The 17,971-nt window shown below is 41.9% G+C and overlaps 1 protein-coding gene across 6 annotated transcripts in view; it reads right to left on the reverse strand.

Moving 5' to 3' along the window:
• Positions 1-258: 258 nt before the first annotated feature.
• Positions 259-17,971, reverse strand: part of DHDDS (dehydrodolichyl diphosphate synthase subunit) — a 64,897-nt gene continuing 47,184 nt past the window's right edge. For 4 of the 6 annotated variants that reach the window (XM_056557429.1, XM_056557426.1, XM_056557428.1 and 1 more), the window contains exons 8-9: positions 14,751-14,858; positions 259-2,591 (exon numbers count right to left, since the gene is read on the reverse strand). In XM_056557429.1, coding sequence (XP_056413404.1) covers positions 2,358-2,591; positions 14,751-14,858 — 342 coding nt within the window. In that variant the 3' untranslated portion in view covers positions 259-2,357. The remainder of the gene's footprint in view (positions 2,592-14,750; positions 14,859-17,971) is intronic. The other 2 variants (XM_056557425.1, XM_056557430.1) reach the window with 2 other exon arrangements.

The raw sequence follows: 17,971 nt of genomic DNA on the forward strand, positions 1-17,971 counted from the left end.
GCGCATGAGCAGTACTACGCAAATAGCGTAGGGCTAACGCTAGGCTCCTAGCGCTGCCTACGTTAGCCCTACGCTATTTGCGTAGGGCTGTGCCTGCGCAGTACTACGTCAGCCGCGCACAAGGCTTTTAAATATGTTCCCGTACCCCGACAGCTGACAGGGAACAGAGCTGCGCTCGGCATCCTTGTGACACCGCTAGTGGGCACAGGGACCCCGCTAGCGGTGATGGTAGCGCTCGCTTGGGGCACATTTGACACCGCTAGTGGGCACAGGGACCCCCCGCTAGTGGTGATGGTAGCGCTCGCAGGAGGCATTCTTCTTGTGACACCGCTAGTGGGCACATGGATCCCGCTAGTGGTGGGGATTGATCGTGCACGCGGGGACACTGGCTGACCGGCGAAGCGGGGGGGGGACGACGACACAGTAAATGGATTAGCTTCTGTGGCCCGATTCCACTCTTGGAATCGGGCCAGAGAAGCACACCGGGACAAGTGAGGGCGCTGCGCTGGGCTCTATAATTCATCCGGAGGGTGGGGGAGGGGCCCAACCGGTATAGCGGTATGGGCAAAAATCCATACTGTGGGAGAAAAAAAAAAAACGGTATCCGGTTCATACCGGTATACCGCCCAGCACTACTTTCTAGCAGTAAAAATGAAAATAAAATGATAGCAACAATAGACATACTGCAAGTGTTAGACATTGACTCATGTTGTAGCATACCTATGAGAACTTCTTCACTTACAATAAGCAGAGAATTTCATATTTTGAAAAATGCTAAACTTCCCAAGTATCAATATTACTCAAGTTTATTATTATTATTTTTTTTTACTATAAAAAGACATAAATTATGTGAATTATGCGAATAAAATTGGTTTGTTGTTTTTTGGCAGTATAGACTACAAATAAAAGAAGCACCATTTAAAAAAAAAATTCATTACAAGTAATTTTTCTGTGTTTATACAGCATCTTTGTTTCCAAGTTACCTATAGTGTGCAATGCACATACAGTATCTATATTGTATTATGTTTGCGATTTACTTTTGGAGAATCAAAGTGACATTTTGGCATATAACTATTTGAGTCTGCAAGTTGTTCTGCAATCCACGAAATCTAGTCCAAGGCTATATTCACACATTGTATTTTGGGAATAATTTAAAAGGTGTAAAAAGATCCCCAAAAAAATAAAAAAAAGGTCCATATAATGTTTAAAACATTATGCAGAGATATCTCAGCCGGCCAGCGAGCTGAGTGCAATGACCCACTTCCGTCGGCTAATAACTCACAACCAAATGCGATCAACAACTTTTGATATCAACAACTGGTTAAGACATATTCGTTTTAAAAAAAGAAAGGGGGTAAAAAAAAATAGGTCAAAAAATTGTCCCAGAAAATAAATGTTTGAGACATGTCTTTTTGAGCCTCAAAATGAGTCACAAAATACTGTGTGTGCACATAGCCCTGTTTTCAATGCCATTCCATTTTGGCTGGTGGATAACTATGCCCCAGACTTCCACTGTAGAGAGGATGAGGGTAAAGGAAGGGTTTCTGTTGCAGCAAGTTACTTCCCTGACCTAGATCCCTCTCATGCCAAGTCTGATAGGGAAAGGACTTTGTATAATTTAGAATGGAAATATACTGTGAGTAGTGTTTTGGGAGTTCTCTTTGTCATTGCAGTGACCTCCAAACTGTGGCTGTCCAGGTGTTTGAAAATGACAATACCTTGCAACCACCTGGATGCTGTAAAGGAATGCTGGAATTCAAAGCTTTGCAACAGCTGGAGGACCACAGTTGAAGGTGCCTACATTAAAAGGAGGACTCCAAACAAAATTAACTTATCCTCCATCCACAGGATAGGGACTAAGTAGCTGAACCCGGAGGTTCCGACCCCTGGGACCCTCCACTATTTCAGAACCTGGACACGGCTTTCAGTGAGTAGCACATGCAGTAGACGACCCGTGCTTCATAAATTTCTATGGCAGCACAGAAAAGACCCGAGTACAGCAACCGGGCATCATTGGTGCTTCCGTTGAAATGAATGGAGCGTGTGCTGTCTACTGGTAGACGACACGTGATCCTCGCTGAGAAAGTCAGGGTCCGTTCCAGAGATCGCAGGGGTCCCAGCGGTCGAACTCCCACTGTCCCAGCTACTTATTCTCTATCCTGTGGATAGGGGATAAGTTAACTTTGTCTGGAGTTCTCAGGTGCTCTAAAGACAACTCATATCCGATGTAACATTACGTTTCTAATCTTCTGCCCTAAATCAACCAAGATGCTTGCACTGTGTTGAATCTTTGTGGCAGCAGGCAGAATACTTGAATGAGAGAATGTAAAACCATGTTCAGGAAGAATATTTCAAATTTAATTTGTGCAGAGTGATTGTAGAAAACATTCACTCTTTCTCTCCAGTGCTTTTAAAAAGTTTTGTGTCCTATGTTCTCTTTCTGTTCGGCATTGAAGCAATAGCCTCTGAAAAGCTTCAGTTTTCTCCTTTTCATCACTGTGCTCCATATAACACATATTCTGTTGTACCCATGACTGGTCAATTTCATTTTGTAGTTTAGAGCGCTCCCTACTGTACAGCTCTTTGGATTTCTGTGGGTAGAAAAAAATCAGGTATAAGTAAGGTATATCTGCTATTCAAGAAGAGATAATGCAGAATGTTATAGTGAAAACAAGAGCTTGTTCCACACACAACCCCCCCCCCCCCCCCACAAAAAAAATAAAAACACATTAACCCCCTAAGGACCAAGCCAATTTTTATTGTTGCACTTTCGTTCTTTCCTCCTTGCCCTTTAATAGCCATAACTTATTTTTTCCTCTACACAGATATAATTTAGCAAATTTAGTTTTTTTTTCTTTTTTGGGGGGGGGGGGGCATTCACCATGCAGTCAAACTAACATGTAATCTTGATACCCGATTTGTATAGTTTGCATCAGGTTTTACTAATTTTAAAAAATTCTAAACTTTTAGAAATAAAAAGTCTCTTTCTTTTAAATGCCATTTTCTGTACTTTTATTTTTTTTCATTTACCAGACTGTACGAGGTGGTGTTAATGTATCAAAAATAAATAAATACACATACCACTGTAGTATAAACAAATGGGAACACAAGACAGAGACTAGAAAAAAAAAAAAGGCGCAGACTGAGCAAGTGACAATGGTTAGCCCAACATACAGGGCATAGGACCACCAATAGGCTCTTATCAAGAAACAAGGGGCAGCTGAGCTGTTAAACCGGCCCTGGGCGAAAGAAATCTGGTAGCTATGTCAGTCATCCACAGTAGTAGAAAAAAGCCAAATAGAGAAGACAGACCCAACAAACAAACTAAAAAAGGCTAACAAGTGAAGAAGGGTCAAGGGAAGGGGGGGGGGGGGAGTAGAGGGAGCAAGGGGGAAGACAGACAGAAGAAAAAAGGAGAGGGAGTAGGGACAGGATAGATACAGGGGAATATGAGAGCTCCTAAAGAGGAAGATGGTCACACCTAAGCTAGGCAGTCAGGGAGACTGCGCGATACTCCTGGGTATCAGTAAATTCTGACAACAGTCTTTTGATCCACTAGGTTGATTCATTTCTTTCTTCTTCTTATGTAGCTACAAAAGCTACATTGTTCACATGGACATATCCCTGTATAGGGATTCATAAGCCATGTAGGACTTTGTTCTCTGGTAAAATGACTATGCACTAAATGTTTTTTTATGTTGGGATCTCTCCGGTATGTAGTACATGGGTAACTCTTCAGTATCCCTTGTTAATCCTCATCAGCCAATACAACTGGCCAAAAGAGTTTCAGTATCTCCATTACTTGTCCAGATTAGACATCATAGGTGCCAGTGCACTTAATCACATCACCATTGCTCCTTCTTTCTTCCTTCATTTGCAATAGTTTACAGCGAGGGATATCTTTTTCCCTACAATATGCTGCTTTCCAGGATAAACTCATTCGAGGAATCTCTTTGGCTGGGTTCACACCACGTTTTAGCAATACAGTTTCTGTATCAGGTTTAGGATTTTAAAAAACGGATTCCTCAAAATCTGACTAAACTGTATCAAAACGTGTATACAAACTTCAATCCGTATATGATTTGAAAAATGTCCGGTTGCATCAGTTTAAGAAAAAAAAGTTTTTAACTTTTCATTCCATTATGAATAAAGTTTCACTTGTTCCAAGAAAAAAATTGTGCAAAGTCAAAAAACGTATGGTGCAAACCGGATGGAACCGTACGCAGATATGGTTCTGTACTCCCATGTTAAAAAAAAAAAAAAAAAAATGTATACATTTCAATACGGTTTTTCACCCGGACAACAAACCATGGTAGACTATGGTTTTGGCACAGGAAAAAAAAAAAAACTGACAAAACCGTACAGGATGCAAAACGGACACAACCGGATGCATCTGTTGGCATACGCTTCTCAATGGAGAGTCAATCATATGGTTTTCAATACGGTTCCGTACAGTTTTCAAATTGAAAACTTACAAGGGAACTGTATGGCAAAAACGTGGTGTGAACCCAGCCTTAGTAAGTTTCTTACTTTTCTGTTCAAATATAGTGTCTTGAGAATAGTTTCACTTCATATGGAGGAACTGTCCAACTGGAATACCTTTCTCTGAAGGAATTGGTTGGCAACTCTCCCAATGTAGCAAATTATTTGTTGCTATTTCTTTTCTGTACGGCATGTTTAAAGGCCACCCCTGTCATTAGTTGAAATGGTCAGATCCCAAAAATTTATTTTGTAACTCAGATGTGAAATGCACCACTACCTGACCTTTAACCCCTTAAGGACCAGGCCATTTTATACCTTAAGGACCGGAGCGTTTTTTGCAATTCTGACCACTGTCACTTTAAACATTAATAACTCTGGAATGCTTTTAGTTATCATTCTGATTCAGAGATTGTTTTTTCGTGACATATTCTACTTTAACATAGTGGTAAAATTTTATGGTAACTTGCATCCTTTCTTGGTGAAAAATCCCAAAATTTGATGAAAAAAATGAAAATTTTGCATTTTTCTAACTTTGAAGCTCTCTGCTTGTAAGGAAAATGGATATTCAAAATATATTTTTTTTGGGTTCACATATACAATATGTCTACTTTATGTTTGCATCATAAAATTTATGAGTTTTTACTTTTGGAAGACACCATAGGGCTTCAAAGTTCAGCAGCAATTTTGAAATTTTTCACAAAATTTTCAAACTCACTATTTTTCAGGGACCAGTTCAGTTTTGAAGTGGATTTGAAGGGTCTTCATATTAGAAATACCCCATAAAAGACCCCATTATAAAAACTACACCCCCTAAAGTATTCAAAAAAAACATTCAGTAAGTGTATTAACCCTTTAGGTGTTTCACAGGAATAGCAGCAAAGTGAAGGAGAAAATTCAAAATCTTCAATTTTTACACTCGCATGTTCTTGTAGACCCAATTTTTGAATTTTTGCAAGGGGTAAAAAGGAGAAAATTTTTACTTGTATTTGAAACTCAATTTCTCTCGAGTAAGCACATACCTCATATGTCTATGTTAATTGTTCGGCGGGCGCAGTAGAGGGCTCAGAAGGGAAGGAGCGACAAATGGTTTTTGGGGGGCATGCCGCATTTAGGAAGCACCTATGGTGCCAGGACAGCAAAAAAAAAAAAAAAAACACATGGCATACCATTTTGGAAACTAGACCCCTCGGGGAACATAACAAGGGGTAAAGTGAACCTTAATACCCCACAGGTGATTCACGACTTTTGCATATGTAAAAAAATATATATTTTTTTTACCTAAAATGCTTGTTTTCCCAAAAATTTTACATTTTTTAAAAGGGTAATAGCAGAAAATACCCCCCAAAATTTGTTAGGCAATTTCTCCCGAGTACGGCGATACCCCATATGTGGCCCTAAACTGTTGCCTTGAAATATGACAGGGCTCCAAAGTGAGAGCGCCATGCGCATTTGAGGCCTAAATTAGGGACTTGCATAGAGGTGGACATAGGGGTATTCTACGCCAGTGATTCCCAAACAGGGTGCCTCCAGCTGTTACAAAACTCCCAGCATGCCTGGACAGTCAACGGCTATCTGGCAATACTGGGAGTAGTTGTTTTGCAACAGCTGGAGGCTCCGTTTTGGAAACAGTGGCGTACCAGACGTTTTTCATTTTTATTGGGGAGGGGGGGTTGTATAGGGGTATGTGTATATGTAGTGTTTTTTACTTTTTATTTAATTTTGTGTTCGTGTAGTGTAGTGTTTTTAGGGTACAGTCGCACGGGCGGGGGTTCACAGTAGTTTCTCGCTGGCAGTTTGAGCTACGGCAGAAAATTTGACGCAGCTCAAACTTGCAGCCGGATACTTACTGTAATCCTCCGCCCATGTGAGTGTACCCTGTATGTTCACATTGGGGGGGGGGGGGGGGGGAAATCCAGCTGTTGCAAAACTACAACTCCCAGCATGTACGGTCTATCAGTGCATGCTGGGAGTTGTAGTTTTGCAACCGCTGGAGGCTCTGTTTTGGAAACAGTGGCGTACCAGACGTTTTTCATTTTTATTGGGGAGGGGAGGGGGGCTGTGTAGGGGTATGTGTATATGTAGTGTTTTTTACTTTTTATTTTATTGTGTGTTAGTGTAGTGTTTTTAGGGTACAGTCACACGGGCGGGGGGGTTCACAGTAGTTTCTCGCTGGCAGTTTGAGCTGCGGCAGAAATTTTGCCGCACCTCAAACTTGCAGCCGGATACTTACTGTAATCCTCCGCCCATGTGAGTGTACCCTGTACATTCACATTGGGGGGGGGGGGGGGGAACATCCAGCTGTTGCAAAACTACAACTCCCAGCATGTACGGTCTATCAGTGCATGCTGGGAGTTGTAGTTTTGCAACCACTGGAGGCACACTGGTTGTGAAACACCGAGTTTGGTAACAAACTCAGTGTTTTGCAACCAGTCTGCCTTCAGCTGCTGCAAAAGCTACAACCCCCAGCATGTACGGACAGCGGAAGGGCATGCTGGGTGTTGTAGTTATGCAACAGCTGGAGGCATACTACTTTGGCTGGGGATTGTAGTTATGCAACAGCTGGAGACACACTGGTTTGCTGCTTAACTCAGTGTGCCTTCAGCTGTTGCAAAACTACAACTCTCAGCAGTCACCGACAGCCAACGGGCATGCTGGGAGTTGTAGTTATGCAACCACCAGATGCACCACTACAACTCCCAGCATGCACTTTAGCTGATTGTGCAAGCTGGGAGTTGTAGTTACACAACAGCTGAAGGTACACTTTTCCATAGAAAGAATGTGCCTCCAGCTGTTGCAAAACTACAAGTCCCAGCATGCTCATAAGGGCATGCTGGGAGTTGTGGTGGTCTGCCTCCTGCTGTTGCATAACTACAGCTCCCAGCATGCCCTTTTTGCATGCTGGGAGCTGTTGCTAAGCAACAGCAGGAGGCTGTCACTCACCTCCAACGATCCTCGCTGCACCAGGTCAGTCCCTCGTCCTCTCCGCCGCCGCCGCTCCTGGGGCCCCCGATCCCAACAGGGGCGCCGGGGATCGGGGTCCCCAGCACCCGGGGTGCACGTCCCGCACCCGCTCACGTCCTCCTGAAGAGGGGCGGAGCGGGTTGCGGGAGTGACACCCGCAGCAGGCGCCGATTGGTCGGCCGGTAATCCGGCCGACGAATCAGGGCGATCGTGAGGTGGCACCAGTGCCACCTCACCCCTGCTGGCTCTGGCTGTTCGGGGCCGTCTCTGACGGCCCCGATCAGCCAATAATTCCGGGTCACCGGAGTCCCGATTGACCCGGAATCCGCTGCAGATCGCTGGACTGAATTGTGACCCTAATCATAATCATAATGACCCCCTTGGGCGATATGCCCCGATGCCTGCTGAACGATTTCAGCAGGCATTGGGCACCGGCTCCACTCCAGATGGTTGCGGGGGGCCGGTAAAACACATGACGTTCTCATACGTCATGTGTCCTTAAGGACTCGGAAATGGAGACGTATGAGAACGTCATGTGTCCTTAAGGGGTTAAAAGGGATACTCCAGTGGAAATTTTTTTATTTTTTAAATCAACTGGTGCCAGAAGGGTAAACAGATTTGTAAATTACTTCTGTTAAAAAACCTAATCCATCCAGTACTTATTAGCTGCTAAATACTACAGAGGAAATTCTTTTCTTTTTGGAACACAGTGCTCACTGCTGACATCTCTGTCCATTTTAGGAACTGTCCAGAGCAGCATATGTTTTCTATGGGGATTTTCTCCTACTCTGGACAGTTCTTAAAATGGACAGAAATGTCAGCAGAGAGCACTGTGCTCTTGATGTCAGCACTGTGCTCTGTAGTATTCAGCAGCTAATAAGTACTGGAAGGATTAACATTTTTTAATAGAAGTCATTTACAAATCTTTTTAACTTTCTGGCACCAGTTGATTTAAAAAAAATTAAAAGCATTTTTCCACTTTGTTTTCCTCCTTACCTTTTAAAAATAATAACCCTTTCAATTTTGCACCTAAAAATCTATATATTGGCTTATTTTTTGCGCCACCAATTCTACTTTGTAATGACATTAGTCTTTTTACCCAAAAATCGACGGCGAAACAAAAAAAAAAAAATCATTGTGCAACAAAATGGAAGAAAACCTTTTATAACGTTTGGGGCCTTCCGTTTCTACGCAGTAAAATTGTCATCTTCTGACCCCTATAACTTTTTTATTTTTCCATGTATGGGGGCTAATTTTTTGCGCCGTGATCTGAAGATTTTAGCGGCACCATTTTTGTATTGATCAGACTTTTTGATCGCAGTTTGTTCATTTTTTCAGGATATAAAAAGTGACCAAAAATACGCTATTTTGGAATTTTTTTTGCACGTACGCCATTGACCATGAGGTTTAACTAACAATATATTTTTATATTTTTAGTTTGGACATTTATGCACACGGCGATAACAAATGTTTATTTTTATTATGGTTACATATTTTTTATATGGAATTTGGGAAAAGGGTGTTGATTTAAACTTAATAAGTAAGGGGTTAATGGGTGTTTTTTTTCCTTTTTATTGAACTTTATTTTTTTATTGAACATTTTTTTTTTACACTTTTAGTCCCCTTAGGGGACTTTTAGGAGGAATCATTAGATTCCTCATACAGATTAAAGGGGGTATTCCAGGATTTTTTTATTTGACTATGCTACAGGGGCTGTAAAGTTATTGTAGTTCATAATATAGTGTCTGTACCTGTGTGTGACGGTTTTCTCACAATTCTTCTGTGATTTTCACCCCAATATTTATTTTTACCAGCATACAAAATGACTTGTCTCAGATTTTTCCCAGCTTGCAATGCGGACGAGACCTGACTCACTAGTCAGCTCATGACAGGGAGCCTGTCTGCTTCAATGGGTAGAGGGATCGCTTGGTGTAACAGCTGTAGGCACCCTGAATGAAAACTACACACTGATTTGAATGGATGCAGCTCATTTATGTTTCAATGGGTGGGGTGGCTGATGTGTGGGAGGGAGGAAGATGGAATTGTGGGATTTGTAGTCAAACAGGAAATACCAAATGATTCACAGTTTGTCCACTAAGGGATGCTAGACAGTACCAGAGAGTAACAATGAAATCACAGGGGGGTACACACTTAAAATATAACTTTTATTCAGACATGTGCTAAAAGCATAGGCCCCACAACAATAACCAATGAGGTAATTAGACACCAGATCTGTAAAGTGCAGTACAGAAAGCATGAGACATGCGTGCGTCTGTATTGAGGGATATGGTTGGGGAGAGCAGGGTCAAAAATTGACAATCACCCTAGAAATCCCTGTCGGAGAGATGTGATGAAGTCTACCCCTGCTCCCACAGGGACTGTCGGAGCACTCGCCCTAGAAAGGGCGACCCCTGCCCCGATCTACCCCTTGGACTACACCCTAGAATTCCCTGGCAGTAATAATCAAGCCCTTGTTCTGGTGCACCCGACGCATTTCAGCCACATCGGTGGGTTTTTCAGGGGTTAACCAGGCAATATACAGTACAAGGATAAATATTACCAATAATTAAACTAATTACAAAAACAGAAAGTTGTAAATAGTAGGGAAAAAAGCTGAACCGTGAGCGCACATGTAGCTTGAGCACCTATGCGGTTTATGCAATGTTGGTGCCACAACTTATGCTTCTATTAACCTGGTGGCAATGTTGCCATCAGGTGGCTACTCACGGTTATCAACGCTGCCACTGTGGCGGTATCCCTAGGTGCACTACCACAGTGGTGGGCAGTGCATTCAGCCGATCGGTGTCCTGGCTTACCTGCCGCGGACACCCATACTGTATTTATGTGTGTCTGAAGTGAAAATCGCGCGCGCACACTAGCTTCACTTCCGGTCATGACGTCTGACTTCCGGTGACGCGTCTCTTAGCGCTAAGCGTCGCTCGTTGCTAGGCAGCGCTCAGGATAAAAGCGAAGCGCTGTCGGCAACTAGTAGAGTCATAGTATTTAGCCGGACACAGCGGTCGAGCGGACCATTCAACAGTAAATAAAAAGGTGCAAGGTAAAGGTAAGTAATATCTCGAATGGAATCGCGAATTAGTGACTTATATAGAGGACCTCGGTACCTCCATATATATGTGCAGAGTGTCAGCAGGACAATCGCACATAATGGAGGTGAACGGATGGTTACTACAGACAAACGGGGGGGGGGGGGGGGGGATTGAAAACAGGCAGGATTTTGGATGAGCAGAAAATTATAATAAATAATAATAAGAATACATAGAAGATGTGTGACTAGGGGAATAGGATATGGTTTTAAATGGAAGAGGGGGCACAGTTGGTGAGATTACTCCAAAAAGCAGGCATAACTCAGTGCCTCATTGCGTCCACTGGGAGAATGTCTGTAGGGAAAATATCCACAGAGTCTCTTTTTGGAGGATTAACCTATCCCTGTCTCCTCCTCTGGTGGGAGGTCTGACAAGTTCTTTCCCCACAAATCTCAGGTTTTGAGCGTCCCCACCATGTTGGCCATTGATGTGCCGAGCTAATGGCTTGTCAGACAGATTAATGATGTCTCTCAAGTGCTCGCCAACTCTTCTCCTAAACTCCCTGATTGTCTTGCCAACATATTCCATACCACAACTGCAGGTGGCTTTGTAAACAATCCCTTTACTCCGGCAGTTAATGAAGTCACGTATGGAATAAATGTGCCCAGTATTGGTGCTAGAGAATGTTTTAGTCACTTCAATATAGCATCCGCTACAACGGAAGCATCCTTTAATCTGCCTATTCAGCCAAGTTCCTTGTGCCTGAGGTGGCACATAGTGGCTCTTCACAAGCCTGTCTCTTACAAGCCTGTCTCTTAGACTTCTGCCCTTTCTGAAAGAGATCTGAGGATGAGATCCCAAGACATCCTTCAGATCGGGGTCCATCCTCAGAATCTCCCAGTGTTTACTGAGAATACGTCTAACATCTTGTGCTCCCCCATCATAAGTAGCCACCAGTCTAATGAGATTGTCTGAGTTCACATCCCGGGGTTTGGGTACAAGCAGACTAGTTCTTTCTACCTCCCTCGTTTCTTGGTATGCTTTCCGTAAAACCCAATCTGGGTAACCTCTGGCCTGAAAGCGCTGCCTCAAATCAGCAGCTTGACTCTTGAACTCAACTTGGGATGAACAGTTTCTCTTCATCCTCAAATATTGTCCTTTGGGAACAGGAAATACCAGTTCACAAACAGCTAGCCACAGTGTTATGGTAATCTCACAACAAGACAAGCGCAGATCCTTCCTAAGCATGTCCATTACAGTCTGCCAGGTACGTACTAAAAATCACCTTATGGTGGATAACCCGTTTAATGTGGTTTCATAGAGCCACATTGATAAAGCCTGGTCCTGCCAGGCTTTATCATTCACCATGCAGCAGCTGGCATAGGACGTGAGGTAAGCCCTCTGGCTACCTCAGCAGTGGGGGACGATTCACCCCACTGGACCACCAGGGATGGTTTAAATGTCCCTTTAGACGCCGCTGTCAACTTTGATAGCGGCGATCTAAAGGGTAAACAGCCGGCCGCAGCAATCGCTAGGAGCAGGCCGATGTATGGCGCGGGCTCCCGACTCGAGCCGGCGCCATACAACGGTTGCCATTTCAGAATAAGCTGGCTCGTCCTTAGATGGCAACCGGTTAAAGATCCAGCCAACAGGGCAAGAAGAGGTTATCTAGGCCGAGAATGACTCCTAGCACTCCCATTAATCAGTTTGAAAAGGTCATACAGCTAATGCAGATGCCAAAGTCTATTCAATGTTTAGATTTACTCGTCCTTGCACACCATATTTTTAGTAGTGGTGTTGCAAGATACTGGATCGTTGTCCTACTTATTTGAATGGAACAACACTGGAGTTCCTAAAGTATGTCAATTGCAAGCATAAGCAGTTACAATAAAGAGGCTGCAATGCTCACAGGAGAGCCACAGCCTTTTCAAATAGCTGATTAGTGGGGTGCCAGGGAAACTTACTTCCACCAATCTAATATTGGTGGCTATTAGAGCACTTTAGCACAAAAATGTGCCACGAATACTGTAGTAGTGTCAATCCATCCTGAGGTCTCCTTCACAAATGTTGTTTTCAGCAAGTTTTATATCAAGCACCTTTACATTCCTTCAAAGAGTACCTCTCATGATCTTGTTAAATTTTATAATCCTACCAATTCACTGCCCCATCATGACAAACCACCCCCTGCCTTAAATTTTTATTATTTGTTAGTTTCTACCTTGATATTTCTCTGTATTTTCTGCTCAGTCTCAGTCAGATTCACAGACTGGGAAGGGGCATTACCCAGCAGGCATGACATCATCTGAAGCCATACAGGGGAGAACTTCCTCCCTCACAAACAGCCCAGAGCAGTACAGTGTGAGATAAGCTATGATTGGATAAGGCTGCACACACACACCCCTCCAGACTGCATTTCCTGATTTTGGACTTCTGCCAGGCCAGCAGGAGTCCAAAGTCTGTGCAAAAGGTGGGGGGAAATGTACTCTGCACACCTAATGGCAGCTTTTTTAAACACAAATAAAACATAGAAAATGTTAATTTTTTTTTAAAACAAAGTACATTAGAAAGATTATTAAAATTTACCATAAGGAGTGAAGTAGCAAAAAAGTTTTAATGAGAGTGTCCATTCAAGTATTTTTGTGGCATTTTTTTTATAATTTTTTTTTTTTTACACTTTTTTTTTTATTTTTATTTTTTTAAATAAAGTACTTACTTGCAGCTCATTTGCTCCTCTGTGTTTGCATAGCTTATGCATTTAATGGCAGCTGCTTCACAACTGGGCTTTGTCCTTTTTTTCAGACATTTAACGGGCATGGAATTCTGCCATTAGGATACAACAACTCACACAGAGTTGTCATGGGCAGTATGCTTCATGCGGTGGGCAGGGAAAGTACCAGAGATAAAAGCAGTAGAGTGTGTCCAGCCTGTATGCTGGCAGAGAATGGGGTGGCATAAAGGGTGTAGATGTCAGGGACTTGACATGCTTGCTGTATTTGAATTGTGAAATCAATTTTAGCTGATTTTAAAAGAATCGTGAGGCCCCTCAAATTGAGAATTAGTCAAATGAATTTATTTGAGTAATCATTGTAGTTTGCAAAATTGTCGCAGTTCTCTATACTGGTGCAATCTTCACTTTGCTCCATCTGCTGTGCAATTCTGGAAAACAACTGTTGGGTCAAAATGCTTACTAAGCTCCTAGAATAATTTGGGGGATGGGGCATTTCTTATGTTTTGGCATTTCAAAGCCTCTAAAATGTTGCACGAAAACCAACCTCTTGCCAACAGGGGTCACTGATGCAGCCAGTGATTAGTTGAACATGCATTTCCTGCATGAATGGAATGTCACTGGAAAAAGCAAAGGGCACTGGCGACTTGGGCACCGATGGAAGATTGACGGGGGATCATGATAGGAGAATGTGCATTATTTTTTGCATGACCTGGGTTCATTTTTTTTTTTAATCAAAAATATCCCTGGAAACCCCTTTAACCTGGGCCAATGAGCTAATTACCTTAAGTAATGGAGCATTTTATGTAGCAATATAATCGGGCAGCATCATTCTTTTTAATCACTAGTACTATTTGCTATGATTTATTAATTCAGGAGGTTTATAAAGGCATGAATATTGAGGTGACTCCTTTAAACCTGTGCCACACACTTTTATTGCTGTGGGTTTAAAGCACAGTACCATGCCCCATACACTTATGTCATGAGGTCAGAACTTCTCTGGGAGTTGCTATATAAGTACACACTGTAAACTCACTCGCCAAACTCTTTTGGATAATCAGTGGACCCAGAAGAACTATGGTGGCTGCATGAAATAAACACTTATGAGTGCTAGCAAAAACAGTGTATTAGGATAACACTTTCTGTATTATTGGTATAAGCAGAGCAAGAAAGTATGCATTATATTAGAGCATCTGTCATCTCTTCCATTTCATGAGGAAAGCAGAGACAAATTGTTTATATATTTCAATGAGTTATAACAGGACTATGTTAAATTGTTATATTATGAGGCATACATTTATTAAAATAGAAATATTATGACAGTTGATATGCACTAAATCCGACTCAAGCTCAGAACCGCTGTCCTAATCTATGCTGAAAAGTGGATAAATCAGCTACAAAATCATCAGCCTTTTAATGACTGCTCTAGTGGTGTTTGCAATGAAAACATGACATTCCTTTTAACATCAACTATGTTAATAGTGTAATAATGTAACAATAAATTAAGATATGGGCTGGAAATAAAGCAATATGCTGACCTGAATTGCACTGTAATTGTACTGATATCGCAGAACAGCCTCACATAGATTCCAAAAGGTGTACTCTGGCCACAAGACTGACTGGAATACCAAGCAGGCATGTGAAGTCTGAGAGAAGATTAAAAAGGAGGAGATTAATCATTATTTCACTTTGTTAAAGCTCACAGAAAAAATAACAACATTTAGTAAATCTGCGGTAGAATTCACAGTATTCAGGTAATTGAAGAATGTTGAAATTTTAAAGGATACAGCCACACGTAGCAGAAATGCTGTGTTTTTTTCAAATAATGATCTGCACTAAGCAGTGCAGATTTAGTTGCATATGTGTTGTGAATTTTTCAATGAGGATTTTGGTGTGTAATATGCAAATAAAAAACAAATACATAATAGTAAGATCAGTATGTTTAAAAAGGATTGGGGGATATGTATCAAAACCGATGCAGAGAAAAAAAGTTGACCATTTGCCCATAGCAAGCAATTAGATTGCTTATTTTATTTTCCAGAGGCCTTTTTAAAAACTAAAGAAGTAATCTGATTGCTATGGGCAAACTGGTAAACTTTTCCTCTGAACAGGTTTTTAGAGGTAATTAGATGTTTATTTTTTTATAACAGGGAAAATAGGAAATTAGCTTAAAACCCCCTTTACCGGAGTACTCCTTTAAGGCCATGTTTACACATTGTAAAAGCACCCCCCCCCCCTACTTCTGGAAGCCCCATGATCCTTAAAATAAGGAGATCCAATCTCCTGTCAGAATGTAATGGCTTAGATGTAGATATGGGTCAGCTGTAATACAAAGCTGGCAACTGCCGTATATGGATTGGGCTAGTGAACAAATTAATTTCTTAAAAAGGAGCCTGTCATATTCAGGCCAAATCTGTAGGAAACACGTTAGAGGGATATGCTAAACAAATTAATATACAGGGTGGGCCATTTATATGGATACACCTTAATAAAATGGGAATGGTTGGTGATATTAACTTCCTGTTTGTGGCACATTAGTATATGTGAGGGGGGAAACTTTTCAAGATGGGTGGTGACCAAGGCGGCCATTTTGAAGTTGGCCATTTTGAATCCAACTTTTGTTTTTTCAATAGGAAGAGGGTCATGTGACACATCAAACTTATTGGAAATTTCACAAGAAAAACAATGATGCGCTTGGTTTTAACGTAACTTTATTCTTTCAGGAGTTATTTACAAGTTTCTGACCACTTATAAAATGTGTTCAATGTGCTGCCCATTGTGTTGGATTGTCAATGCAACCCTCTTCTCCCGCTCTTCACACACTGATAGCAACACCGCAGGAGAAATGCTAGCACAGGCTTCCAGTATCCGTAGTTTCAGGTGCTGCACATCTCGTATCTTCACAGCATAGACAATTGCCTTCAGATGACCCCAAAGATAGAAGTCTAAGGGGGTCAGATCGGGAGACCTTGGGGGCCATTCAACTGGCCAACGATGACCAATCCACTTTCCAGGAAACTGTTCATCAAGGAATGCTGGGACCTGACACCCATAATGTGGTGGTGCACCATCTTGCTGGAAAACCTCAGGGAACGCGCCAGCTTCAGTGCATAAAGAGGGAAACACATCATCATGTAACAATTTCGCATATCCAATGGCTTTGAGGTTTCCATTGATGAAGAATGGTCCCACTATCTTTGTACCCCATATACCACACCGTACCATCAATTTTTGTGTTACAACAGTCTTGGAGGGATCTATCCAATGTGGGTTAGTGTCAGACCAATAGTGGTTGTTTTGTTTGTTAACTTCACCATTCACATAAAAGTTTGCCTCCTCACTCAACAAAATCTTTTGCGTAAACTGAGGTTCCTGTTCCAATTTTTGTTTTGCCCATTCTGCAGCACCTGAAACTAGGGATACTGGAAGCCTGTGCTAGCATTTCTCCTGCGGTGTTACTATCAGTGTGTGAAGAGTGGGAGAAGAGGGTTGCATTGACAATCCAAAACAATGGGAAACACATTGAACACATTTTATAAGTGGTCAGAAACTTGTAAATAACTCCTGAAAGAATAAAGTTAAGTTAAAACCAAGCATATCATTGTTTTTCTTGTGAAATTCCCAATGAGTTTGATGTGTCACATGACCCTCTTCCTATTGAAAAAACTAAAGTTGGATTCAAAATGGCCGACTTCAAAATGGCCACCATGGTCACCACCCGTCTTGAAAAGTATATATATACTAATTTACTAATGTTCCACAAACAGGAAGTTAATATCACCAACCATTTCCATTTTATTAAGGTGTATCCATATAAATGTCCCACCCGGTAGATTTTTGTGGTAGAAGATGTATCTTTTATATGCTTAAACCCATGAATTCTAGGCTTGAAAGTCCAGTATACTCATAAAATGAAGGCTGTTATTCACTGATTAGAACCGCCCACTGGACACATAATCCCACAATGATTGATTCACAAAGTTAATTTAAATTCAGAAAACATAATTTTTTATTATTTCATTAGTTAGGCTGGGTTCACACTACGTTTATCACATACAGGGACCGGATCCGGCTGGGAGATGGGAAACCGGGCACTCCCGTATCCCAGCCGGACCCGCCCTGTATAGCATTCATTTGAATGAGCTGACCGGTGTCATATAGTGACTTTGGTCAGTTCATTTTTGACCCATATCGGTTTTGTGACCGGACCTAAAACCATATGAATGAGATACGGGCCGGTCCCCGTATGTGATAAACGTAGTTTGAACCCAGCCATATTTTTTCCCCCCACAAAACTATAAATCATTCTGTCAAGCTCTTCTTGCTCTATAGAATGCTGCCTGCAGACAGGGCAGCATATTCAGGTGACAGGCTCCCTTAGTAGTGTTCAGAGCTCCCAAGGAGGTTTTTACACTCTCTTTGTGACATACTGCAAAAATGTGTAATATTAATAGCGAATTGCCAGTGGGTTTGTAATGCTACAAATGCAACTGTGCAGTCCATTGCACCTTGTTTCACATGTCAAAGTTGTCCAAACACTATACACATGCAGAGTAGAAGGCTTCAGTCTGGCACTACTGTCTGTGGCAGCTGCATGCTCGTTATGTGCGCAAAATGGAATAAAGTCTATTGAAGTTTCTTTACAGATGGCGAGTGACTTTTTTCTCATTCTTCTTGTCAAACACAATATACCACAGCACTTTGTGGCAAAAAGCATTGTTTTGCAATTATGACTAGAAACACAATGCTATTCATGTAC

Source organism: Hyla sarda, chromosome 2 (assembly GCF_029499605.1).
Source record: "Hyla sarda isolate aHylSar1 chromosome 2, aHylSar1.hap1, whole genome shotgun sequence".
Classification (NCBI taxonomy): domain Eukaryota; kingdom Metazoa; phylum Chordata; class Amphibia; order Anura; family Hylidae; genus Hyla; species Hyla sarda.